Source organism: Rosa rugosa, chromosome 3, assembly GCF_958449725.1.
Source record: "Rosa rugosa chromosome 3, drRosRugo1.1, whole genome shotgun sequence".
In the NCBI taxonomy this organism is placed as follows: domain Eukaryota; kingdom Viridiplantae; phylum Streptophyta; class Magnoliopsida; order Rosales; family Rosaceae; genus Rosa; species Rosa rugosa.
The window spans coordinates 37,111,105-37,137,086 of NC_084822.1; the positions used below are offsets into that span (position 1 = coordinate 37,111,105).

At 41.9% G+C, this 25,982-nt stretch overlaps 1 protein-coding gene, 1 long non-coding RNA gene and 1 pseudogene across 2 annotated transcripts; all 3 read left to right on the forward strand.

Annotated features, from left to right (window-relative positions):
- Positions 1-4,574: 4,574 nt before the first annotated feature.
- On the forward strand, positions 4,575-7,395 carry LOC133739055 (uncharacterized). The gene is made up of 7 exons (XR_009860431.1): positions 4,575-4,883; positions 5,281-5,477; positions 5,656-5,731; positions 6,189-6,325; positions 6,421-6,463; positions 6,669-6,741; positions 7,136-7,395. It is a non-coding gene; the product is annotated as an uncharacterized LOC133739055 (long non-coding RNA).
- Positions 7,396-16,024: 8,629 nt separating this feature from the next.
- Positions 16,025-17,188, forward strand: LOC133737671 (uncharacterized). The gene is made up of 3 exons (XM_062165181.1): positions 16,025-16,645; positions 16,726-17,083; positions 17,142-17,188. Exons 1-3 carry the CDS (start codon positions 16,025-16,027, stop codon positions 17,186-17,188), a joined length of 1,026 nt encoding a protein of 341 aa, XP_062021165.1.
- LOC133735384 (ubiquitin-ribosomal protein eL40 fusion protein-like) lies at positions 17,128-18,036 on the forward strand (annotated as a pseudogene).
- The last annotated feature ends 7,946 nt before the right edge of the window (positions 18,037-25,982 follow it).

Sequence of the window (25,982 nt, forward strand, 5' to 3'; positions counted from 1 at the left end):
TGACAATGGGCGTGGTGACTATGGCGGCGGTGGCGATTCTCTGGGTGGAGGAGGCGCTGGATCTCTTCTTTCTTGGTGTCAAGGCTGGAGTACTGCCTGTTAAAGTCAGGATCGGACAGATTGCTGCGAGGGGAGGAGGGTTGCGGACGCCAACGACAGTGGATACGGAGGTGGCCTGAATCCGGATCTATTTTGGGAGATGTCTGGTGACGGTGATGGATGGACTGGGTACTTTAGCTCGACAGTGAATTGGTTGGCGGCGTCTTACACAACGGCTGGAGCTCTATGGTGGCGGCGTTGCAGCGATGGTGGCCTGGAGCAGTGTGGTGGGAGGCTGTGGGGTACCCTTAAATTTTCGCATTTGGGTCATCTGGGCTTCATTTTGGAGAGTAGGCCTTATGCAAGGTTGTGATTGGCCAAGATGGGTTGTAAGAAATTTTTTTAGGGATCTTGACCAAATGCCTAAATTTGGCTCAACAAAAGCCCACTTACTCCACTAAAAGATATGTGTGCCCACTTACCAATCTCATTTAAAAGTAAGGGTCCTTGACCCAAAGCACCAAAATTGACAAAAAGTATCCCACTTACCCCAGCAACAAATTTTTATTCTCACTTACCCTTTTTAATGCAAAATGACAATTTTGCCCTCAGCTAAATTAAATAATTACATCGATCTCTCTGCTCTCTCTCTCTCTCTCTCCTCCCCTCCCCTCCCCTCTCTCTCTCTCCCCAACGAGGCCAGCATCTCTCCTCGAGGAGGTCCGAAGCCGGTGACCCGTGGACGGAGGTTTGTGGTTGAGAACGAGGATAGCGACGGGGATTGGGCGAAGTTGGAGTCGACGACCGCCGGCGACATCACCCCTCACGCCGGTGTTATCTTCCTCACTCCGTCGCCGTCGACGTCGACCGCACCTCCAATTCCGAGCACCGCCGCCACGTGAAGAACACCTCCGAAGCTCCGCCGCCACGCCAGGATCGTCATCAAACCTCTAAAGCTCCAAGCGCCAGGATCGATTCCGGCTTTGTTCTCAGCCAAAGGTCACCGTCGCTCTCCTCTTGCTCAGACCGATTTCCGGCTTCGTCTTCAGCCAAAGACCGCCGTCGCTCCTCTTGCCAAGATCGGTTTCACCATTCGTCCGAGAACGACCTTCGTATCCTTCATCTCGCCCACAGACCGGTGACCGGATTCTTCAGTCGCCTTCGGTCCGGGTCGGGCTCTGACGCAGACGTTCAATTTTTTTTTTTTTTTTTTTTTGGGTAAAATGGTTTTCTGGGTGCACAAATCAGGTTTTTTTTTTTTTTTTTTTTTTAAGTATTGGGACAAAAGGAAAGAAAAAAAAATTTGAATGTCTATTGGGGGGCAATAGACGTTTTTAAATTGATATAATCTCTTCATTTTTTTCTTTAATCAAAGTTTTATTTGTCTAAATTTGGGGAGATTAGTTTATATTCTCGCAACCGAAAGTTCTATTGGGGGGCAATAGACCGAAAGTTCTATTGGGAGGCAATAGACGTCTATTGGGGGGCAATAGACCTCTATTGCCCCTCTATTTGGGGGCAATAGACATCTATTGGGGGGCAATAGAGGTTTTCAGCAAATTCCGGTGGGCGGCGGCCGGTGACCGGATTCCGGCGACCGTTGACCGGATTCCGGCGAAAGTTGGCCGGATTCCGGCGATCGGTGACCGGAATCCGGCGGCCGGTGACGGGCTCCGGTGAAGTCTCCTATGGTTTCTCTCTCTTCCATTTTCTCTCTCTCTCTCTCTCTAAGTAACAAAGGGGTGAGGGGTAAAATTGTATTAAAAAAAAATTAAAAACAAAAAAAAAATCTTAATGGGGTATTAGGGAAGACTCCCTTAGAGTGTATTGGGTAAGAGGGAATTAAAAAAACTTAATGGGGTAAGTGAGAAAAAAATCCCTAGAAATGGGGTAAATGGACAAAACCCCTAAAAGTAAAGAGACAAGTTTGACCTCCAAATGTTTAAGAAATCATTGGAGACTTCGTCGAAAACATCACCTGAGGTCACCGAACGCCGAACTCAGGTCACAGGATTTCGGTCACTGGTAGCAGTGTTCTCCAAAGAAATTATCAGAGATCTTATAAGTTACAAGAGAGGTCGTCAGAGACTTTTATTAAGCCCCAATAAAACCCCATAAATTTTTATTGGACACAATAAAAGTTTATTGGGTACTATTAGGGGTCAATAAAAATTGATTAGGGGCAAGAGAGACTAATTTCCCTACAGTTGGACGAATAAAACTTTGATTGAGGAAGAAGATGAGGAGATTACATCAATTTAAAACATTTTATTAGGGGGGCTGTAAAAGTTTGTTTGGGAAAAATAGACTAATCTATCTAAAATTAGAGAAATAAAATTTTGGTTGAAGACGAAGATGAGGAGATTACATCAATTCAGAATCTTTTATTAGGGCAATAAAAGCTTACCGAGTTTTACTTTGGGGGGGGGGGGGGGGGGGGGGGGCTGTTTGGACCCAAAATGAACATTTTGGCCTGACAAGGCACGTCTTGGAGAAATTGAGCCAATATCAGTGGCTCAAGCTATATATTGTCGACAAGCTCGAAATATATATTTAGAGGCTAAATAAAGCCTACTATGGAAGTATGACAAGTCAACTTTAGCATATTTTCCTACTTCGGTTAGGAGAAACCGAGCTAAACAAGGAAGGAGGGGCGGCCGCCTGACCAAATGAACTTGAAATGAGCTGGAATTATGCAGATCCATTCTAGACAGCCCAAGGATCATTTCTTATGAAGAGTGCCAGAGATATTTTTGAGTGGAAGGCCTTCAAACAATCAGTCCAATTTTCTACAGAAGCAAAACTGGAAAACTGGACCTGTAAGAGGTCCAGCAGCATTTCCAGCCCAACCGCATGGAATAAAGCTCTGAAAATTTGTCAGGATGATCTACACTCATAGTGGAACATTTTTTATGAAGAAGTCGAAAGCTCATTCGGAAGTCTTGTTGGAAAAATAATTGAAGGAATAAAGGGGCAGAAACTGACCTAAAACCAGCTCAATATTCACATGTTCATGTTTCCTACCCACATGAAGAAAGCTAGATGCTTTTCTTCTTTTCCTTGGATATATTTTTCAAGACAATCTCTTTAATAGATCATCATCACTTCCATGTTTCTACACCTTCATGCTTTGCTTTCATTTCATCATTTCTCTATCTTTTCCATATTTTACAAATCACTTTCATACTCCACTTTCATTATTTTTCTTCCACTCATCATTTCACTCTTCTTTTTCTTCCCTATATAAACACCTTCTCCTCTCATTCTAAAAGACACATTCACATACAACAACAACATCTCTAAGATGATCTAAGTTCTCTCTAGAGCAAACCTCTCTAAGAGCAACTCCTCTCCCTCTCTTTCTCTTTCTCTTACCGGTGATCACACTCCTAGTCCTAGTCTTCTCAGAAGCCGACTTTCAGTGCCACCAAACCCTCTGTCAACGTGCTTCGGTCCTAGTCTCCTCGGGAGCCTACGGTAGTGCCGCGACCACAACGGTTACAGAACCAGCCAAGCAAGGGTAACGCCCTAGCAACCCAGCCAAGCTAAAGTCACGCTTTAGCAAGATCTCAACATTTCCTGGTGATGTCGCTCTGCTCGATCTACAATATTGAGTATCGATTGTGTTAACAAGAAGAAACTTCAGCAAAGTCCTCACCACAAGGCACAAAGAATCCCACGACGAGGTTGGTGCTCTCCTCGTTTACAATTGCTTGAAAAGAAGTCAGGTCAAGGGACATCCCCGATGACCGCACCCGAACGGTGCTGGCACGCCCGCGCAGAAAAGAGACTGTTGACCAGCTGCAGCAAAATTGGAGCCAAACATTTTGGCACGCCCAGTGGGACAAGTGGGACAACACCAGAGTCTTTTTATGTTCACCATCATTGGGATGCTAGGGGAAAATCTTTACCAAAAGAAATTCCTAAAGTAAATAGATGGTCAATGTTGCCACCACTGGCGATACTGCCATTAATGATGAGTTTATGCCTATTCCCATCCCAGAGGGGGCAAGCATTGAGGAACAGCTGGCGATCATCATGGCCAACGTCGAGAGGCATAAAGAAAAGCGAGCCAGGGACATGGCCAGTTTGATTGCAAAAACAAAGTAGAGGTTTCGCGATTGGGACCAACAAATTGAGCAGAACGCTCGAGAAGCTAGAGAACAATTCTATAAGCCTTTCTTGAGCAGCGACAAACAGACCACTCAACATGCCGCGAACATCACATCTGAGTTCACAACCTTCACTACTAGAAATTTCCCCATTAGCACCTCTTTGTGTGCCACTAAAAATTTTCAGTGTCACAAATGAATAGTTTCACACTGTTATAAAACATCAGTGGTTTTTTTTTTTCCTCTCACTGATTATCAGTGGGTAATATGAACAGTGCACGTAACATATTATTATTTTAATGACAATAGTGACCCTAACATATTTTTATTCCAAATATCATTAGTGTCAAAAACCGAAGAGGCTTTAACGACGTCGTTTAGGCTATAAGTCAGGAACCCTAACGAGTAACGCGATATAAATAGTTTCTGATAGCCTCACTTTTCCCTTCGTTCGTCAGTTCCTCTTTCTCTCTCTTCCGCCTCTCTTCCTCCATCACACTCTCACACAGGCACATCGCACATAGATCGAACTCCGATATGACCAGATCAGACACCGATCAAGACACCAAATGGTTCTATATGGAAGTCGTCATCACCGGCGCTATCAACAAGTGATGGGTTCGTCAACACCGTCTTCTGGATCCAGACCATTCTCGGCCGAAGCTTAGGTCGGGTACAGGGCCGACGAGATCGGAAGAGTTCGGCATCCCCGATGAATATCTTCGGTCAAAGGTACTCTCTTTTTCTATTTATCAAATTATTTAAACTATATATTTATCAAATATCTTCGGCTCTAAAGTTCCTTGGAATTTTTCTTTGGATGTCGGTCTTTTACTTGTGCTTGATCTGTATATTTGTGTTGTTAAGATGTTATTTAATTTCCTCTCTTGTTAAATTAAAATCTTTTAGGATGTTATTAAGATGTTTTAAGTGCCGGGTTCGAGGTAATTTAGATGAGCTAAAGCTTGATATGATTATCCATGAAGTTCTTGGTTCAAAAAAGGTTTTGGTATGGGTATTTCTGGGTTTGAACTCAGTGGATCTTCAATCTAGAGTTGGGATTTTTTATGTATGGGTATTTTTGGGTATGTTTTTCTTGGTTTATAATTAAGTTCTTATCTGTTTGCAGATCTTAAGATAATCGAACAGGTATTGAAGGCTGTCAACGTTCTGAATAGCAAGTGGAGGGTACTGTGTTGTTCATATTCACAAACAATTCAATGTTTATTTTTAAAATGTGGTAAAACACTGAAAATTTGACTTGTCGTTTTGCAGAAGCTAGATGAGTTGGTTTACATTGCTACCTATGATATTCTTTTCAGCCAGGTAATCTCTTTTTATTCAATTGCTACTAGGCTTGATTGTTGGAATCATGATTAGCTTTTCTTGTGTAGTTTTTCAGAATTCATGGAAGTTCATAATGTCTCATTGTTACCGTGAAGCTTAAAATTTTAGTATATGAGCTGATAAGTATGTTTCATTCTGATGCCAATTTATGTTGCAGAGATATCAAAACCTCAGTGTAATACTCTGAAAATTGATGACAATATGGCCTTTATTGGTTACAGAAACAATACAAGGTACTTCTAAACTTCTATTATTGAAAGACTTGCTGGAATGTTTTCAATGTTTTAGAGTACAAGAAGTAATGTTTTTGGCGGAGAGGCCATAAGCAAGAAGCTTTTGACACTACTACAATTATCCCCATTAGCACCCCTTTTTTAGTCCCAATTAATTTTAGTCAAATCCCTCTTCACTTTCCAAACTATCACCTTCTGAGATAATTAGATATGTACTGCACTTTGGAACTCTAACTTCTAACCTACTAAAGACCTTTTAGCAGATCAGTCTCTGTTTCTATGTGTTCTATGAACTTTTGTCTGTGATGTGTTGGATTGGTTTAGTTACCATTTTTATCACTGCTCTGTTTTGTCTAATGAATTGGGTTGATTATAAAACTGCTTGAAATTGTATTTCCTTGTAAGTGATAGTTTTTCTAGAGCATATATAGCTAACGACCATGTTTCCGATGTTTAGGAAAATGTGAAGACAAAAATTGTATTTAGGCCAAATGTTTCTATGGCGTTGTTCTTTCAATACAACACTGCTTTGGGGGCCACCTTACCAGGTTTTGGTAGATACCAACTTTTATCAATTTCTCTATCCAGAATAAGGTGAGTGTTTAGTGCTTATTGCTTCATGTATAAGCTACAGCTTGTTCAAGTTTTCTGTATTGGATAATATAATTGTTTTTGTTCACTTTCTGCAGTTGGAAAATGTGAAGAGAATTACAGACTGCCCATATGCAAAGTGTGAGTCTCAGAGTTATTCACTTGTATTAATGTTTAGTGTTTCTTAGGAATTGGGTTCGAATGTTCAGTTTTATATATAACAAGAATGATTCACAGAAATTGGTTAACTTATGTAGTGACCAAAAGTTTTGATAGTTAATGCACGGTAATGTTCCATTTCTCTTGTTTATTTTTCTCTAATAGTTTATGTCTTTTAAATATACAGGTAGTCCTGGTATCACAGATTATGTAATGGCAGAGCTTGAAAAGTTGGGTCAGAAATATCATGTGGCTCTGAGGTATTTTCCTATGTTTTCTACAAATTGTTTTCATGACCAAAAGGGTTCAAAATTGGAAGTGTGTATGCAGATATGCACTGCTATCCCTCTTCAATTTTTTATGCCTCTTTTTTCTGTAGTTATGTTTATTCGAATACTAAATTTCTGTAATATATGAGTGATATATTATATCCTTGTATGCTACATGTTCAGAACCAAAGAGACCTCTAGCTTCACTGTAATGTTTTTTATATGTTGAGATGTTGGTTTGTGTAATTGTCAAAATAAGAACTAACTACCTGATATATGTTGGTCTCTGTAATTGTCAAAATAAGAACTAACTACCTGATATATGTTGGTCTCTGTAATTGTCAAAATAAGAACCAACTACCTGATATAATGTGCTTATGTGCAGGTTGTCCGTATCAAAGGAGCTGCAGCTGTGGGATGAAGAGTCTTGATGTTTGTATTTTGATGGGTGCATCTGTAAATTCTTAGTTAGTATATTTATTGTATGATACATTTTAAAATATAGTACAGGGTACAATACAAGAATGTAGAGGTGCCAATTGGCACCTTATTTTTTTTAATCCAACCTCATAAATTTGCCACTGATATCAGTGGCATTCCAAAGCCACTAATATCAGTGTGGATTTAGATTCTGACTTTGCATTGGATGAAGTTATGTCACTGTTGTTTTATCAGTGTGTATTGTCCCAATAGCACCTGCAATAGAGGGGACTGATTCTTCATTAGTGGCTGCATAGTGGCTAATGAGATTACCCACTCTTATCAGTGTGTATTGGGACAAAGGGGACTAATTCAGATCAGTGTGGAATGGGGAAATTTCTAGTAGTGCTTACACGAGGAAGGTTCCAGCTTGGCTAATTCGCAGCAAGGCGAATTGGAAAGTCAAAAACCTGCTCGCGAAGAGGTCGTTTCTGAGACTAACTTGCCTATAGGTGGCAATCAACCTAAGGGTCTCACTGGTGAGTCACAGCCTTACACAGAGGCTGTGCATGGAAAAGGTCATCAACAAGATTGTTCTTCTGACAATATAATTGTCTCTGAACAAATATCTGATTTCTCCACTGATCAAGCCAAATACGTGGCTACTGATCAGATGCATAGGGGGCAAGATATGACCCATGATCATCCCTTTGATCAAGAGAAGTTGGCGACAGTTGGCGACAAAGCCGATCTTGGGACACCGTCATCTCTCAAATTACAATTGAAGATCATGCCTCGTCAACCAACAAAGATACTTGGGGGGGCAAGATTACCCCTCTCACGAACCAAATTCCTCCAAATTCTTCAACGAGAAGTATCTTTGTTCTTTTCCTATAAGCTCTCACAGGAGGGATTTTTACCCTACAAATTTTGATACATCGGAGCTTGGAATGAAGCATAGATGGCCTCCCCCGTGGTCTTCTAGAGGTTAGCCAAACATGGTGCTGCTAGCTTCTTTCTTTCTTTGCTTTTAATTTGCTGTTAATTTTTCGTTTCTAGTTTTCTTTTCATTAAAAAAAAAAAAAAATGGCCTAGTTTCTAATTACCAAAAATGAATTTGGTAAGGGGTTGTGAATCATAACGGAATAGGTGAAGTCTCTTTTGTTAATATTGGCCTAAACTCCTTATTGGTGCCTAGTTCAGGTCCCTTAAGGTTAAGGGCGGTTTTTATTAACACTTGTTGAACTGTCTTCACACTTATGACATTTCTCATCTTAGTAAGTATAGCCTATGTGAAATGGTGTCTAGAAAGGGGACAACGTTCATGACAGGTTCTTGAATCCAGAAGTGCGTGCAAATGGGCCTAAAACACTATGTGGGAGTAGCTCATGCCAAAATGGATTCTGCCTCTCTTGTTCGCCCTCCCCCACCTGGCCATTTCAGTAAGGTTGCCCAAATGATTTGAAAGAAAATTTGTGTCTAGGCGACTATACTTGGGCCGCATGTCTAAACCTTGATTCACAATGTCTTATTAAAATAAAAAAAAATAAAAAAATACAAAAATACAAAAATACAAAAAGAGTTTCAAATTTGTGCGTCGCGGAGGATGCAAAAAATTGTGTTCTTGCCTAATAGTGGCTGGAACTTGCTAATATACTTAAGAGGCCATTGGTATTGGTCTGGGCACATATACAAGAGGCATTTAATATGCCTAGTATGGTATTAGCAGTGGAGGAGGTCAAATCAATATTTTTGCCAATAATTGTGGCGAAAGCTGGGTTACGAATTGTTGGCAGCGAAGTGGTTTTAATTACATGGCCTCGCAAAGGATGGTTCGCGAAGGAAGACTGGCGATTAATATATGTATGCTCATTATATATAATTAAGAGGGAGAGAGTCCACCGTTTAAGTAATTTTAGTCAAGCCAATACAAGTGGCTTTGGAGCAACGACATTATAAGAGCAGTGCTGATTCAAGACCTCTTCAGTCAAGACGAAGACTCTTTGACTTCGAGGTCTGGGGGGCAATGTTTGGACCCAAAATGAACATTTTGGCCTGACAAGGCACGTCTTGGAGAAATTGAGCCAATATCAGTGGCTCAAGCTATATATTGTCGACAAGCTCGAAATATATATTTAGAGGCTAAATAAAGCCTACTATGGAAGTATGACAAGTCAACTTTAGCATATTTTCCTACTTCGGTTAGGAGAAACCGAGCTAAACAAGGAAGGAGGGGCGGCCGCCTGACCAAATGAACTTGAAATGAGCTGAAACTCTGCAGATCCATTCTAGACAGCCCAAGGATCATTTCTTATGAAGAGTGCCAGAGATATTTTTGAGTGGAAGGCCTTCAAACAATCAGTCCAATTTTCTACAGAAGCAAAACTGGAAAACTGGACCTGTAAGAGGTCCAGCAGCATTTCCAGCCCAACCGCATGGAATAAAGCTCTGAAAATTTGTCAGGATGATCTACACTCATAGTGGAACATTTTTTATGGAGAAGTCGAAAGCTCATTCGGAAGTCTTGTTGGAGAAATAATTGAAGGAATAAAGGGGCAGAAACTGACCTAAAACCAGCTCAATATTCACATGTTCATGTTTCCTACCCACATGAAGAAAGCTAGATGCTTTTCTTCTTTTCCTTGGATATATTTTTCAAGACAATCTCTTTAATAGATCATCATCACTTCCATGTTTCTACACCTTCATGCTTTGCTTTCATTTCATCATTTCTCTATCTTTTCCATATTTTACAAATCACTTTCATACTCCACTTTCATTATTTTTCTTCCACTCATCATTTCACTCTTCTTTTTCTTCCCTATATAAAACACCTTCTCCTCTCATTCTAAAAGACACATTCACATACAACAACAACATCTCTAAGATGATCTAAGTTCTCTCTAGAGCAAACCTCTCTAAGAGAAACTCCTCTCCTTCTCTTTCTCTTACCGGTGATCACACTCCTAGTCCTAGTCTTCTCAGAAGCCGACTTTCAGTGCCACCAAACCCTCTGTCAACGTGCTTCGGTCCTAGTCTCCTCGGGAGCCGACGGTAGTGCCACAACCACAACGGTTACAGAACCAGCCAAGCAAGGGTAACGCCCTAGCAACCCAGCCAAGCTAAAGTCACGCTTTAGCAAGATCTCAACATTTCCCGGTGATGTCGCTCTGCTCGATCTACAATATTGAGTATCGATTGTGTTAACAAGAAGAAACTTCAGCAAAGTCCTCACCACAAGGCACAAAGAATCCCACGACGAGGTTGGTGCAATAAATGTTTAACGGGTTTTATTGAGGGGCAATAAAAGTTTATTAAAGTGAAGGGAGACTAATCTCTCTTAAATTATATAAATAAAACTTTGAGGGGCCTAGTGGTTCTTGCCTAGTTGGGTGTGCTTCCCAACCTCCCAACCTAAGTTCGAACCCCGAATCTGTCAAAGTGGCCAGGCACTGTGCTGTAATGCATAGTTGGAGCATTTCACATGCGTCGAAGGGGTTTTATCTTGAGCCTAGGAAGCCTTTGGGTTTCCCTCGACAAAGTCAAAAAAAAAAAAAAAACAAAAACATCTTTTATTGGGTGGGGGGGGGGGGGGGGGGAGATAAAAGTCTTCGGTAACCTATGATATCTCCGACGACTTCTTTGGGAATCTTTGACGAGGTTTTCAGAGAAGTCAAGTGCTCAATGACGGGCGATCGGTGACTGGAGTCCGGTGAAATCTCCGATGACTTCTCTCTCTCTCTCTCTCTCTAAGTGAGAGAGTGGGCAAAATTGTCCCAAAAAAAAAAACATTAGGAACAACTTAATTGGGTATTAGGTTAATAAATATGTAATTTATAAGGTAAGTGGATAATCTTATAAAATGTTTAGCTGAGTAAGTGGGGTTAGTGTAGCTCAAATTTGGTAAATGGATATTTTTTTTTTTTTTTTTTTGGGAAATGATCATTTACCCAATTTTGGGGTTAATTAACCTCACTTACCCAAACACTCTAAGAGATTGCCCACTTACCCAAACACTCTAAGAGATCATTTCCTTAATGCTCAATTAAGTATTTTTTATTCATTTTTATTTATTTTTGGGACAATTTTGCCCTCTCCTTCTTTGTCACTTAGAGAGAGAAGTCATTGGAGACCTAGCCGGACTCCCGTGACCAGTGGCCGGCCGCGGACTCCGGCGACGGATGACCGGAATCCCGAATCCGGCTACCGGACTGGTGACCGGATTCCGGCGTCTGATTTTATTACCCCCCAATAATACCCAGTAATCATATTATTGCCCCCCAACAACAACTTTATGGGGGATCAATAATTAGTGAAAAATGAAGATGTTTTTAATTTTGAAAGTTTTAGGAGGTTTATCCAAATAAATAATCTTATTATTGCCCCAATAAACATTTTATTGCCCCCCAAAATCTTTTTATTGCCCCCATGAAAAACAATAAAGACGGATTTGCTGGAGATTGTTGCGATACCGAGAGAGTTGCAATACGCCAACACCGAGAGCTAGTGCCTGTCGCTATCGCTACCGGGAGATGGGAATGGGTGCCCAAATCAAGCCTTGTTGTGGGCTCTCCAAATGAGAGAGAGAGCTGCCGGGATGCAGCTGCCAGAGATGATGAGGTTAATGGTGAGAAGTTGCCAAGAGGAAGAATGGTGCCGGGATGCAAAATGGTTGCCGGGGAAGTGAGCCATGGGTATCCAGGGAGGACTCGGGTGCCCAAATTAATGGTGGGTGTTTGTCTCAAATTATCAAATCGAAGGGATGGTGCTGGTGATCGTCACTGGAACTAATCAAATGGCGCTAGCGACGGTGCGCGTTGGCGCGTGGTTTTATTTCTGGCCATTGCCAGACGACCTGGAGAATGAGTTTTGCTCGTCTAAGGCGTGTGAGCACGATTAAGGCAGTGGTGAGTCGTAAAAAGTGATTGAAGTCTCTAGACCAAGGAGAGAGAAAAACTGAGATCTTGTTTCTCTCTCTTCAAACATGAACCCAGAACGTCAAGCTTGTCGGTGCGTGAATCTGCTTCCGGGCGTCGCCGGACGTGATAAAGGTAGGGTTTGAGTCGCCAGAGATTGGTGGACACCGTGGTGGTGGAGGTGAGGCGCGGTGATGGCCGGAAGTTGGTGGTGGAGGAGAGAGAGAGAGAGAGAGTATGAGGGCAATACTGTCAAACACTGTTAGATTGGGTAAATGGGGTTAAAAAACTCTTAATGGAGTAAGTGGGCAATTTTTAGGCTAAAATTGGATAAGTGGTCACGACCTTTTTTTTTTTTAATCATCATCCAACAATTAATTGACAATTAAGAGAATTGAACCCAAGCCTTCTCGGTGTACTTACATGAGCATTTGTCTAAGCATAATTAGCTATAATGAGCTATGCTCATATCGCTGCCAGTAGCACCAACATCACCAAGGGTGTTACCTAAGGAAACACCGCCATGCGGGTTATCGCCTGAGCCCCAGGTCAGCCCAAGATCACCGCCGACGCGCCGCACCAACATCACCTCGCTGAAGCATCAGAAGCTGAGAGCTGATGCGCATCAGTCCCACATCGATAGCAAGAAATAGATCAGTCTCTCCCTTACCTATAAAAGGTTCACTCCTCTCTCCTCATTAACTACGCATTCATTACTTACCTAATGTTACTTTGTCAACAATACATTGACCGACTTAGGCATCAGAGTAGAGAAGACTGCCAACCGCAGTCTCCCCTCTTACACCCTTTTTATTTTATTTGACAGGTGGCTCAATCAGTAGCGGTCCGAACTAGGACCAGCGTTAACAAGGTTTAGCTACTGCTAAATCTGAAACAGTAACACTCGGGGATCAGATTCAAGATGCTTAATTAGAAAAACAAACAAAAGGAAACCCATATGAAAGTCCGCTGGGACACAAGTAAAAAAAAAAAACTCTCTCTCTCTCTCTCTCTCTCTCTCTCAACCCTAAGGCTGCAACTGGCCTTGATTGACAGCAGCGGCACTACAAACTCCTTGACTCTCGGCAGAGAGGTTTCCGGCTTCATCATGGCTTGGTAACTTGGATTTGGAAGGATGGCAGCGCTTCTCCTTCTTCTTCTTCTTCTCTCCTCTTTGGCAGCGATGGCGATTGGCTTCGATGGCGCCCCATGATGCTAGGATTGGATGGGGTTTATCCTTTTGGTGGACCGACATCTCTGTTGGAAGGAATGGAACGTGATTGTCATCTTCCATTCCTAGTTTCTAGTTTTTTATCAGGTCGCAAAGATCATATTCGCTAAGAGTTCATTTTACTATTTGCTTAGGAGGATTTTGATCTTTGTTTGGAATAAAGGTTCGTTAATTTCCTAAAAGGTGGGTGTATTGGGGGGTGTCCTGGATCTATTCTTGTTATAGAATAGGTGTTTAGGGTTCCCTAAGGAACGATTCTTTATGTCAACCCTATAAGAGTGTTTCGTTTTTGTACTGCTTGCTGAATCTATATAATGGGCTGACCTCTTTTCACAAAAAAAAATAAAAATAAATAAATAAATAAATCAAAGCTGCTAGCTAAATAATTGAAATGCGAATTTGTTATGGGTAGTAATAATTGCATATATGTTATATATTAACATTTGTAGAATGAATTCTATTTTATTTTTCGCTTTCGCTTTCGCTAAACTTTCCTAAACTAAACTAAACTAAACTAGTTAAATAATGCTAAGATTTTGTAGCTACTAGTCGGTTAGAGATTATATGTTGTGTTTCTTATGTAAAAGAACTTAACCCTTGAAACAGTTGTACAATACTTTCCTTTTGTTATAAAAAAGGTGAATTATACTCTCTTCTACAATAAACAAGTATATGTATATGTATGTGTGTGTGTGTGTCATCAGCCACCAGGACTAATGAAGAGTGTGCTCTTGCTTTGATTTAACACTTCTTAAGTGCATCATTATTGTCTTCTGTAGACTTAGCACTCTGCTAGGGTTTATCGTTGGCCTCCCTCATTCGACAAAATACTCAAAATTCCCAAATCTCAATGGTTATGGGCATTGCTAGCCTTGTGGCTAACTCTCTCTTTCTTCTTGCTGCATTCGATATGGCACTTGGTGTACCACCTTGGACAGGGATGCATGTGGGGGTTGTCTGGGACGATAGTTATGGTGCTTTCATGGTTGATTTAAGGCCGAGCTCTAAGCAGGTGGATCTGTGTTGGTTTGCGGCGGATCGACGAGTATGGTTCTTGGATCGAGGTCGCTCAACTGGCGACGATGGTGGGAGTATCACAGTCATCGTTGATGGTGCCCGTGCAGGTCCACAAACTAGCGTTCTCTTTGACGGCAACGTCGAGGGTTTTGCAAGGATGTTGGATCGATTCAATGTCCGTGGAGGTGGCAGGGCTTTTTGCTGGGCCGAGGTTGATGGTAGTTCTGGAAGACGGGTCGCACCGATGCCACCGGAGGTGAGGACAGTTTGCGTCTACACGGGGCCTATCCGAGATGTAGACTTGGTTTGTGGTGCTAGTGTCTTTGCTCGTGGCGTTGGATGTGGAGGTGGTCGCTGGTAGGCCAGCCACGTGGTTTCTCCACCTTCTCCATCCAAAGTCTTGTTGGATTGGGTCACTTGGGCCTTGAACTGTTTTGTGGGCTTGTTCTATGGGCTCATTGGACTGTTTGGTTGGTTAGAATAGGGCTCTAGTGCCCATATTACTGTTTAAATTTTGTTTAGGTCACAAAGATCAGATGCTTGGTTGGTAATTTTATTAAAACTTCTTCTAAGCATCTAGGTCTTTATGAGAATAATAATGCGTGAACTTTCTAAAAGGTGGGTGTACTCTGGGTATTTAAGTTCTATTTGTTTTAGAATAGAAGTTTGTATGTCCTGAAGGACGGCTCTTTACTGTTGACTCCATAGGGGTGTGTCGTTTGGTACAATTTGCTGAATTATAAAACCGGTTGAGCTCTCTCGATTAAAAATATATATATATATATTTTTAATCGAGAGAGCTCAACCGGTTTTATAATTCAGCAAATTGTACCAAACGACACAAAGTGACCTTAAACTCTAAAATTAATTTCAGAGCGAAGCCTCGCTCTGGATAGGATCTGATAAATATCGTCATTTCTTAAAGGTGAACCATATTCTGATTTGATAGTTGTACAATACTTTGTCTTTAATAAAAATGTGAACTAATATTTGTTTCTATTTGTTTCATCTTGTATTTCGAACACACTCACTCAAGAAAGCAACTAATATATGTTTCTTAACGTTTCCACAAAATGGATGTACATGCAGGTAAGGTTTCCAAACTTAGAGAGAATGACCATCATTGACCTGCCTGAGCTTAAAACAATGTGGCACACCGAACTTGCTCAGCACTCTTTTTGTAGACTCGAAGACGTTACAGTTCAACAGTGCAATAGTCTTAAAACTATTTTTCCAGACTCACTGGTAGCCGGTGTTTTTCAGAAGCTACAAAACTTGACTGTGGAGGAATGTGAAGTAGTGGAGGAAATAATTTCCCAGGTAGGGGGACCAGAAAAATCAATGCATGATCAGATTGTCTTCCCAAAGCTAGTATGTTTGAAACTTAGAAGTCTATTCCAACTCAAGAGATTCTATCCAAGGATGCCTGCTTTCCCACAACTCAAAACATTAGTTTTGCTTGATTGTCATATTTTTGCCACCGAATTTGCAGGCCATCAGAAAACACATGCCACTCCGGCTAAACAATATTCTATTCTAATTAACGAGGTACGCAAGCAACCTATATGTACATGAGAACTGTTCAATCTATGCCTCTGTCTGCCGTACTCATACTAATATATCATACATGCTTATTATATTTCAGAATTCATTCCCCGAACTGAAAGATTTGACCTTTGGCCCGCGCCTCATGGATATTTGGTACGGTCGACCCACCTCAGCAGTGTGCTGTGAGAAAGCTGTTTTCGCTGGGATCAGTAATAGACATAGAGATGGGTCCCTCCCACATATGAGAACGTTGAGGCTGCACGGAATGGAGAAGCTTATGCGTCTCTGGGACACCCAACCAGCTGGCCAACAGTTTCCAAAGTTGGAAATTCTAGAGGTGAAGTTTTGTGGATTGAATAATCTAGAGTTGTCTTCATTACCCTTCCAGAATCTAACAAGTTTAGAAGTAACCTTTTGCTGGAGATTGCAATACTTGACAACTTATTCAGTAGCTGGAAGTGCAAAGCAACTCAAAAAACTGAAGGTTGATGAATGTAAAAGTATGAAACAAATCTTGGCAAGTGAAGGAATCGGAGAAGATGATAGTAATTGTGAGATTTTATTTGAACAGTTGCAACATTTGGAACTCAGTGATTTAGTAGATTTGGAACGCTTTTGCTCGAACAATTGCACTGTGAAGGTCCCAAAATTGGGAACTTTAGAGGTAAATTGGTGCTCGATCAAGTTGAAGGTTTCCTCTGGTATACTAGAAGTCGATTCCAATATGCATCTGGATGTACAAAAGTCACATTCTAGTAAACAGGTAAGGCAAATGTATTTCCTAACCGCATACTATAAATTTGTTATTGTAACTTTGATAACTGAAATCAAATCTTCTTGTAGGCTTTCAATACCACTGAGTCTGCTTCTGCTTCTAGCTCGGAAAAAAGTCAGAAACATCTTGCCACAAATGCCTCTGAAGGAGCTGAACATATTGAGTTCAGTGCACAGGAACTCCATGATGACAGCCTTACAGATGAGCTGAACAAACACGGGCCTCTATTGCCTGCTGGCATTACCAAAAGTGAACACGGAGTTGAAGGTGTGATTCAAGAAACTCCTATCAATTTTCAAAACATGGAGCATCATGAGGTTATGGGCCTAAATCTGAAGCAAATCGTCACCAATACTTCAAAGAAAATTCAGGAGGCTGATTTTGGCATGCAAGAGACCCTCATTGAACCTTTGAATGCAAAAGAAGGCAAGCAGCTTCAATTGAAACAACTTGATGGTGTGCAAACTGATTCATGGTCGCAAAGCATGTCGAAGCTTGATGCAGACATCAGACGTTTGGAGGAAGAATTAAGGGCCAAAAAAGCAGAGAGGAGAGATGGACTTCAGCCGCAGAGAGAGAGAGGTAGAAAGACCCTGAGAAGATGCACATCTTTGTAAAGACCCTGACAGGGCAGGGAAGACCATCACCCTTGAGGTCGAGACCAGCGACACCATCGACAACGTCAAGGCCAAGATCCAGGACAAGGAAGGTATCTGGTGGGGCCAGCAGAGGCTCATTTTCGCCGGAAAGAAGCTTGAGGATGGCCGTGCTCTTGCTGATTACAACATTCAGAAAAAATCAACTCTGCATTTGGTTCCGAGGCTTCGTGGTGGAATTATTGAAGCTTCTCTCATGGCATTGGCTAGGAAATACAACCAAGAGAAGATGATCTGCAACAGAAAGTTCTATGCACGCCTTCTCCCCCGCGCTGTCAACTCAACTGCAGGAAGAAGAAGTGTGGACACAGCAACCAGCTGAGGTCAAAGAAGAAGATCAAGTAGATATTGAATTGCGTCAGTGGAATGCCATGTCTCTTTACATTATTTGCTTCTGCACTCGAACTGGCCGGATACAAATATGTTCGCTGTTAGAATCTCTAGTAACATCGATATGTTTGAACTTCAATCCTTTTGGATTATTAGTTTCTTATGTTTGGTTTATCATGATGTCTGAACCTTATTTTGTGTAATGGAAGGCTTTCAATTTTGACAAAAAAAATAACGAAGCAGAGAGGAGAGATAAACAGCAAAAGCAGCTAGCGACAGTTGATCATAGTGCGCTTCAGTAAGCAAACTCTCCAGATCATAGTGCTGCTCTTGTTGACTGCATGTCAAGCAGACCAAGGTATGGCGAATCGCAAAGTTAAATTCTTGTATAGCAAAGAACCTCCGTTAGTCCTTTCAAAAAAAAAAAAAAAAGAACCTCCGTTAGTGGCTGGCCCTCCTTTTTTTCTGTCTGGGATGTCATGTGTGACTCTTCCTTTGGTTTTCGTTGTTGCTCTTTTCCTCTATGCACGTGCCTTTTTATGCTGTATGCATTTTTTAACTGCTTTTACTGCTTGTGTTGTAGTTGTGGTCCTGAGTTCGATACTATTCCCGGGTAACCAATTATCTGGTGGTTCTTTGTATTGTCTTTCTTCTCAATACAGTAATAGTGGTAAGTACTCTGTTTCCCCTCTGTTCTTTGGTGAGAGTTTTGTGTCTTGGGGTGGTCCATAAATTTGACTCACAAACATGACGATTGAACCCCAACATGAATATACGAGTAATGACCATAAATATAGTGACAATTACGATTGTACATGCTGTAATGATGATGGCTATTAATGACGGCTATTAAGCTCGGCAATGATGACGATCATAAAGCTTTGAAATAAATACAATATAAAAGAGGTAATAAATCACGACTTATGACCTAAGTCGCCTCACACAGATATGTATGGGGCAAAGATGACCAAGTATGATATCGGATTCCGAGCCATTTGACTTGACTCAACTAAGAAAGTTACTTTGGCATCAGACAGCTTTCTTTGGCATTAGACAGCTCTCTGCAGGTACCCCCGCCCCTCAAATCATTGACGAAGCGAAGCCTCTGCCTTGTCGACGCCAAGGTCAGAGGCGAAGGAAAGCCTCCGCCTCGTCGTTGTCAGTTAGGGACAAAGAGAAGTCACTGCCTCGTCGATGTCAAGGTCAAGGATGAAGGGAAGCCTCAGCCTCGCGACGTTAAGGTCAAGGACGAAGGGAAGCCTCCGCCTCATCGTCGTTAGGTCAAGGACGAATAGAAGCTTATTGACCATTCATGGTCAGCTCCCACTCCAGTTCGTATTCATTGGTGAGTCAAAATCCTCTTCGAAATTTTTCGTTACCAATAAGTGGCTGACTTGATGCATATACTCTCGCAAGCGTACGAATTGTGTCAAGTAAGGGAAGTATTTGGACCTTAGTTTATCGTACCTCGGGGATTAGGTGTTGGACCTAACCGAGGTAATTAGCGCTATAATAACTTAAAAGCATATAACGAAAAATAAAAATAAAATAAAGTAAAATAATATTCACAAGGCACCAAGCCTCGGCAATGCTTGGCTTACCTCACACCAAGCCTATTCAAAGCCACTAACTTGTAACCCAAATGAGTTATGCACAATGGAAGGTAAAATTTTGTTTGGGAGTTTTGAATTGGGAATTAACTAAATTAAATGCAAACTAAAATAAAAGCAAGCAACTAATTATCAAGCAAGAAATTTAATTCGGATTTCAAATTAATGGGAACATGGGAGTGTCGGGTGATTCACACTAACTATCTTGCAAATATCGATACCAATTTCACAAATGCATGCATTTTCTATATGTGTTAAGTCCCGTATCTAGTACCGGTCAAGGCTTCTAAACCAATTATCCTTTCGGTGTATCGATTATGCCGGTTAGGGCCACAATCAACTCTCTAATTTGGGCATTACGCCGGTTAAGGCCGCAATATCTAAAGTTAGAGGCCTAGAGAGCAAGATAATAGAGACCCAAGCAAGCTTAGCTACAATTAAGGTAGCTAATGGTTACCACACTTATATCCTAGATGCAACAAGACCAATAAGTTGTCAATTTATCAATCTATTCATCACAATTGCCTACAACATAATTTCAAAGGGTGACAAATCCTATAAACATGCTTCTAAGGATCAATAAATTCGGATTTAAAGCATACACAATGGAAATTACCTTTATTAAAAGTAAAGCATCAATATTTATACAAGATGAGTGAGGGCTTCACAACCCTAACTCCCAAAATTGAACTACTCACAACTCATTATCAAATACATAAAAAATTAAGAGAAATGATAGAGGAGAGAGGGAGCACAAGTTAAGCTCAGAATTTGCTATAGGCAAACATGAACCCAACTTGATATTAAGCCCCCACTCTTTACCAAAAGTAAAATCTTTTTGTGTTGATGAGCAATTGATGGTGTGGGTAGTAAAACCCCCTTGATTTTTCCTTGAAAAATGGTAGAGAATGATAAATTGGGAAGAGAAAGAATGAGAGAGAAGATGGAAAATGGAGGAGAGGTCTCTAAATTCGGCCAAAAGGCCTAGGGGGGGGGGGTAGAAAAATGGGTCTTAAGCTTGTGAAATGTGTGTGCAAAGGTGCTTAAATACCCCATTGGGTTCAAGGGTCAAGATTGGACTTGTACCCTAAATCCGAGGGCTCAAAAACAAGTAGAAAATGGGTAAAATGAAAAGATTAAAACAACCTAATAAAAATGTAGATAATTAGAAGATTAGAAAACATTTTGGAAAATATAAAGAAAACCGGAGGGTAAAAGTGTAAGTGAGTGTGTGACTAGTGTGAACGCAAATAAATATCTCATCCATATGTGTGATGTGTGTGAGGTGTGGTCTACTATTATCAAGGTTCTAAAAATCGGGCTAGGCGGCCGCCTAGGCGCCTCCTACCCGTTCCGATTTTAGCCTAGTCGAGCGAGGCGCTGAGGAGAAAATCGGCCGCCTAGGCGGCACTGGGCGGTTCTGGGCGGGAGCTGGGCGAGTCGGTGATTAGGCGTTTCAGCCTTTTTTTTTTTTTTTTTTTCAGACTTAAAAGCCCCCAAATAGAAGATAGGGTTCGATTTCTTTCTCAATTCTCAGTCTCTCTCTCTGCCTCTCCGTCGTTTTGAACCAAAACTGGAGGCTCCTTGCTCCCGTCTCTTTCTCTCAGTTTCTCTGCCTCTCTCTGAGGTCCGGCCGCACTATTCTCAGCGGCTCAACCTCTCTCCGACTGTCTGAGTCGCCGGTGACGCCTGGAGTCTTGGTTGTTTCTTCGACTCCTCCTCTTTTTTTTTTTTTTTTTTTTTTTCTCCTTCGCGTCTTCTTAGTTCTTCCTTCTGGTTCTCTGATGGGTGGCTGATTAGATCGAGTGGGGCGAGTGACCGGGAACTAGTGGGCTGATGGGCTGGCCCCGGGAACTGCGACGCGGTCTGACGGGCTGACACCGGGAACCGGTGGCCTGGCTTGCGACGCGGGGTGCTGCAGGTGGAAGCGAGGGCGCAGCGAGGACGGCTGCGGTCGGTGATACAGGTGCAGGGGCGGTCTGGGCAGTGAGGCCGATCAAGCAGCAAAGCAGAAGACTTGGTTCGATTTCTGGGTTCTTCAAGCTCGGTGAGTCTTTTAATCTCTTGTTAAGTTGCTGGGTATTGTATGAAACTATGAATGTTAGAATGTAATCAGTGTTTGAATGTTGCTGGGTATTGTATGGACTGTTCTGTTTTGCAGCTTTTGCTTAATTGAATATTTGTCCGTTTTGGATGGGAGTCATGGGACTTGATTAATTGAATTTGGCCTCAGTGAATGAGAATATAATCAATTGACACTCGACATGTTGTATACTTGTATATTTGGCCGTTTTGGATGGAAGTCATGGGACTTGATTAGTTGATTATATGTTACAAAAATATAAAAAAATAAAACCGCCTAGTCCCCGCCTAGGCTCCCGCCTAGGCCTCTAGGCGCTAGTCCCCGGCCTTCCGCCCGACTAGCGCCTAGCGTTTTTTAGAACCTTGACTATTATTATTATTGTCATTACATCCATTTTGAATTTGAAATTTGAATACAAAGATGTAATACAAATTTGTCTTCACTTGTGCTTCTTTGGTCTTGGGCCTTGGACTTCATGCTATCGGGCCAAGTTGTTGACCAGTTGATTTTTCATCCTTTTGTCGGAAACCCCATTTTGCTCCAATTTCTTAGAACTTCTTCCGAAATCCACAACTCCGCTTATTTACTACAATATAAATAAAAATAGATTAATTACATAATAATTACTTTGGAGATTAGCTTAATTCTAGTGTTTAGAACGTAATTACGCGCATAAAAATGTGTGTAATCAGTGGCGCAATCTCATTTGCGTCGCTAAGGACTGTGAGTGACGGAATATAAACCTCGAATAGAAAAAGCTCTCAACGAGGAGTAAAAGGACTATCAACGAAGAAAAAATATCCTGGACGAGGGAACCTCTCGATGAGGAAAGCCCTCGACGAAGAAAAAGTATCTTTGAAGAGGAGAAGCATTCAACGAAGAAAGCCCTTGACGGAAGAAAAATGTCCTCGATGAGGAAAGCCCTCGACGAAGACAAATATCATCAACTTGGAGAAGCCTTCGACGAAGAAAAAATATCCTCAATGAGGAAATCCCTCAACCAAGAAAAATATCCTCAACGTAGAGAAGCCTTCGACAAAGAAAACATGTCATCGACGAGGAAAGCCCTTGACAAAAGAAAAATGTCCTCGACGAAGAAAAAAAAAATCATCGACGAGGAAAAAGCCCATGACGTTGAGCCGAACCTTCATCTCTCAAATATTTCCGCAGTAGCAAGCAAAAGAAGAACGTGGTGAATCTGGTCAACTCCGAGCAAAAAGTGTGGGAAAAAATATGGTCAACTCCGTCAATATGTCAGGCTTTTGTCCATTGGGTAGGGCAGGCCCCCATGGGCTTTTAGTTCCGCGGGCCAAATGATGACCCTGAGCAGTTCCATATTCCCCCAAAACCCAACAAATGACAAGTAATCACAACTAAACGTTAAGATATCAACGATATTCTTTCATAAACTTCTACATAAAAACAAAATAGGAAAATTGCACACAAGGAAAAAAGGCTAGAGAGAAAACCTAGAGAGAGAAAAAACCTAGAGAACGCTGTGGATTTTATGGCTGCTTGTCCGGCTGCGCCTCAGCACTGGCACGGGTCATTGGCCTCGTCGGTGCACAGTGCGTGCGGCCGGATGGGCTGACAATTTGGGAGTGCCCGAGTCCCCGAGCCTGCAGTTGAGGGGCGGTTCTTCCAATCGTGTCCAGGGGCAGGAGGTCGCAACACCAAGATCTGGGATGTGGGTGCAGGGTGAGATCGAGGTTGGGTGGATCCACGACGACGCGGTGGGATAGGAGGCGGAGCCACCACAGGTAAGGGACAGGTTGGAGATGAGCAGCGAACGAGGTAGATATCACTCTGTTTGGAGATCTGGAGTGAGGCTATGTGGGTCTGGGTTTGTGAAGCGGAATGTTGTCCCTTATTGGTGGCCCGACGGCGGTGCTGGCGCGACGACGGAGGAGGTCCGACATCGGTGGTGGAGCGGTGGGAGTGGTGGTGGGTTGGTGCGGTGGCGTTCCTGGTTTGGACTAGCGAGAAGGGGCTCGGCTTCCTTGGCTTTCTGGGCTTGGGTATGGCCCTTGGAATCAGTTGGGTCAGTGGTCCAATTATGGGCATGGTCTTGGCCTGACGGTAGTTGGGCCTGGGGCTTCACCCTAGGTCCATTAATTTTTATTTCCTTTCATGATGTTTTAAATTTATGTTATTTAGTTTGTTTGCGCTATGTGTGAGCAATAAATCCCTACCGTAGTTGTGTAGGGCTAGTTGGGCTTTGTGTTTGTGTATGCACTCTAAGTGCGCTGTCTGCTCTAGGTAGGCCGCGAGTTCCTGTCAAATGGTCGCTACCGCCTAGTGGCAGGGTGAGACTAAGTGTCGTCGGATATATACTCCGGCGGCAACATAGTAGGAAAATTGTGCTTATGGTAATTATGCTATGTTGTAATCAAGTTACATATCGAGTTATCTTTCCGTTATGTCACCGCTATGTTAAAGCAAATGGAGTAGCCAGTAGAGCACTCTTTGCTAGTTGGTGCTTGTTAGAATACATGTCTTATGTAGAGATTTCTGATATTTTTTTCAGAAAATACTCTAGATGCTTACTGTAATCAGGGGTTTAGGCTCAATGTCCCCCCCCCCCCTTGTATTCGGTAGTTTCATTAATTAAGGCTTGAGAGCAGCCGCACTAGCCCTTTATAAAAAATAAAAAAAAATAAAACAAAATAGGATGAAGAGAATTGAGAGGGTAGAGTGTACCTATTAGGAAAAAAAAAATTAAGAAAAGATTGTCAATTACTTTAAAACGATTCTAAATCAATTAGGACAAATACTCTTAAGGACTAAATTCAGTTTGCCCCCTCAAACTTTGGGGCAAACATCAGTTTGGTCCCTGACCTTTTTTTTTAATCATGATGGTCCCTGCACTTTCAATTTCCATCAGCGAAGTCCAAATTTCAAATTTGACGCCAAAGATGACATCACAAGCTGATTTGGCACCGACATGGGGGCCCACTTTTCAGACATTGACCCTCAATTTGGATGAAATGTCCAAACTACCCATGTTACCCCAAAAACCAGAAAACAATGGCTGACTCCATTTCTCTCTCTCTCTCTTCCTCCTCCGCCATGAAAGACAGAGAAACCCAACAACCCTCTCGCCCTCGACCTCCTTCCCTCTTCTCCATCAGAACCCAGAAGAACAAAAGGTCCGACAAAAAAAATTATCGAGCACCATTCCCAAATCTCTCAGCAAACCAAACAAGCTCCGAATCAAATCCAGACGAACACCACCAAAAATCTAACCCCGACATTCAAAACCCCATAATACATGGAAAAGAATCGAATTGCAAAACAAAGGGAACATAATCAAAATTGCAAAGCAAATCGAGCCATCACTTCGATTTCGGTGGTGTCGAAATCGAAAATTGAAATTTGCAATCTGGGAATAGAAATCGATCCAGCTCCTACTTCTGCCCTATTGATCCAACTCCGGCCACCAAATCTCAGCAACCATTCAACCAAAGCCGCCATGACGCAGATTGCCAAATCTTCTGCTACCGAACCAAACCCCATAATCATCCACAGGATTGTCACAATCCAAAGCCAAAACACCGACTCGGGCAATCCCAGCAACAGAAAGGACATGAGCCTTAGCTTGATCTCGACCTCCATTATGGCTTTGGAGATGTCAGACATTCAAGGCCGATGACGTTATCGATCTAACTTCGTTGTTGTGGGTGACTGAGATTTTGTGAGCTCAATTCAATGGCTTCTTCGTGTCTCTCATCCAAACTGTTTCTGGGTTCTGCTTCAGGTTCCAATTTCAATTCTTTACAAAAACCCAACTCGAATTCACACAAAAAGCAAACGAATAATCAAAGAAGCTGAGAGTGTTACCTGATCATGATGAAAACCGAGGACGAAAACCACAAGAAGATGATGATGAAGTTGTCATAAAATTTAGGGAAAAAAAAAAAAGTTGTGGGTTTTCTCTATAAATTTTTGTCGGATTGTGGAAATTAGAGAGAGAAGAAGAAGATGAAGAAGGCAAGCTTCAGAAGCAAAGCAATTAAGCTTGAAAGCCGTCTTCGTTTTTGAGAGGACCGAACGGTTTTTTGGGTTGAGGGAATCGAGGTCTATTCGATTTGAGCTTGGTGGAGCAGTAATTGACGGCGTTGGAGTTCAGATGCGGTGGAGGAGGCGGTGGCCGGAATCTCGGGCTTGACGGAGGACTGAGAAGCTGTTGGATTGATTTGGCTTTTAGGCTTTGGAGATATGAAAGACAGAGGTAAAGTGAAGCAGAAGAGAGAAAAAAGAAAGAAAATTAAAAATTAGATTAAATTCTAATAAAAGAAAAAGAAAATTAGATTAAATATTAGATGTCCATTTTGCCCTTCTTAGGGGATCAAAATCTGAAAAGTGGACCACAATGTCGGTGCCAAATCAGCTTGTGACGTCATCTTTGGCGTCAAATTTGAAATTTGGACTTCGCTGACGGAAATTGAAAGTGCAGGGACCATCATGATTAAAAAAAAAGGTCAGGGACCAAACTGATGTTTACCCCAAAGTTTAAGGGGGCAAATTGAATTTAGTCCTACTCTTAAATAGTACGAATTAACCAGCTGAAAAATATCTTTTCTAATTAATATTTAAATACCAAAAAGATATATTCCAAATAAGGACGATCTAAACCCACGGACAGA

Bases quoted from the DNA above. Each gene is read 5' to 3' on its own strand.
- LOC133737671 (XM_062165181.1), top strand. From the start codon at position 16,025: ATGGATATTTGGTACGGTCGACCCACCTCAGCAGTGTGCTGTGAGAAA. The intron at 16,646-16,725 runs GTAAGGCAAATG...ATCTTCTTGTAG, and splicing joins AGTCACATTCTAGTAAACAG to GCTTTCAATACCACTGAGTC. The intron at 17,084-17,141 runs GCAAGCAGCTTC...ATGGTCGCAAAG, and splicing joins ACCTTTGAATGCAAAAGAAG to CATGTCGAAGCTTGATGCAG.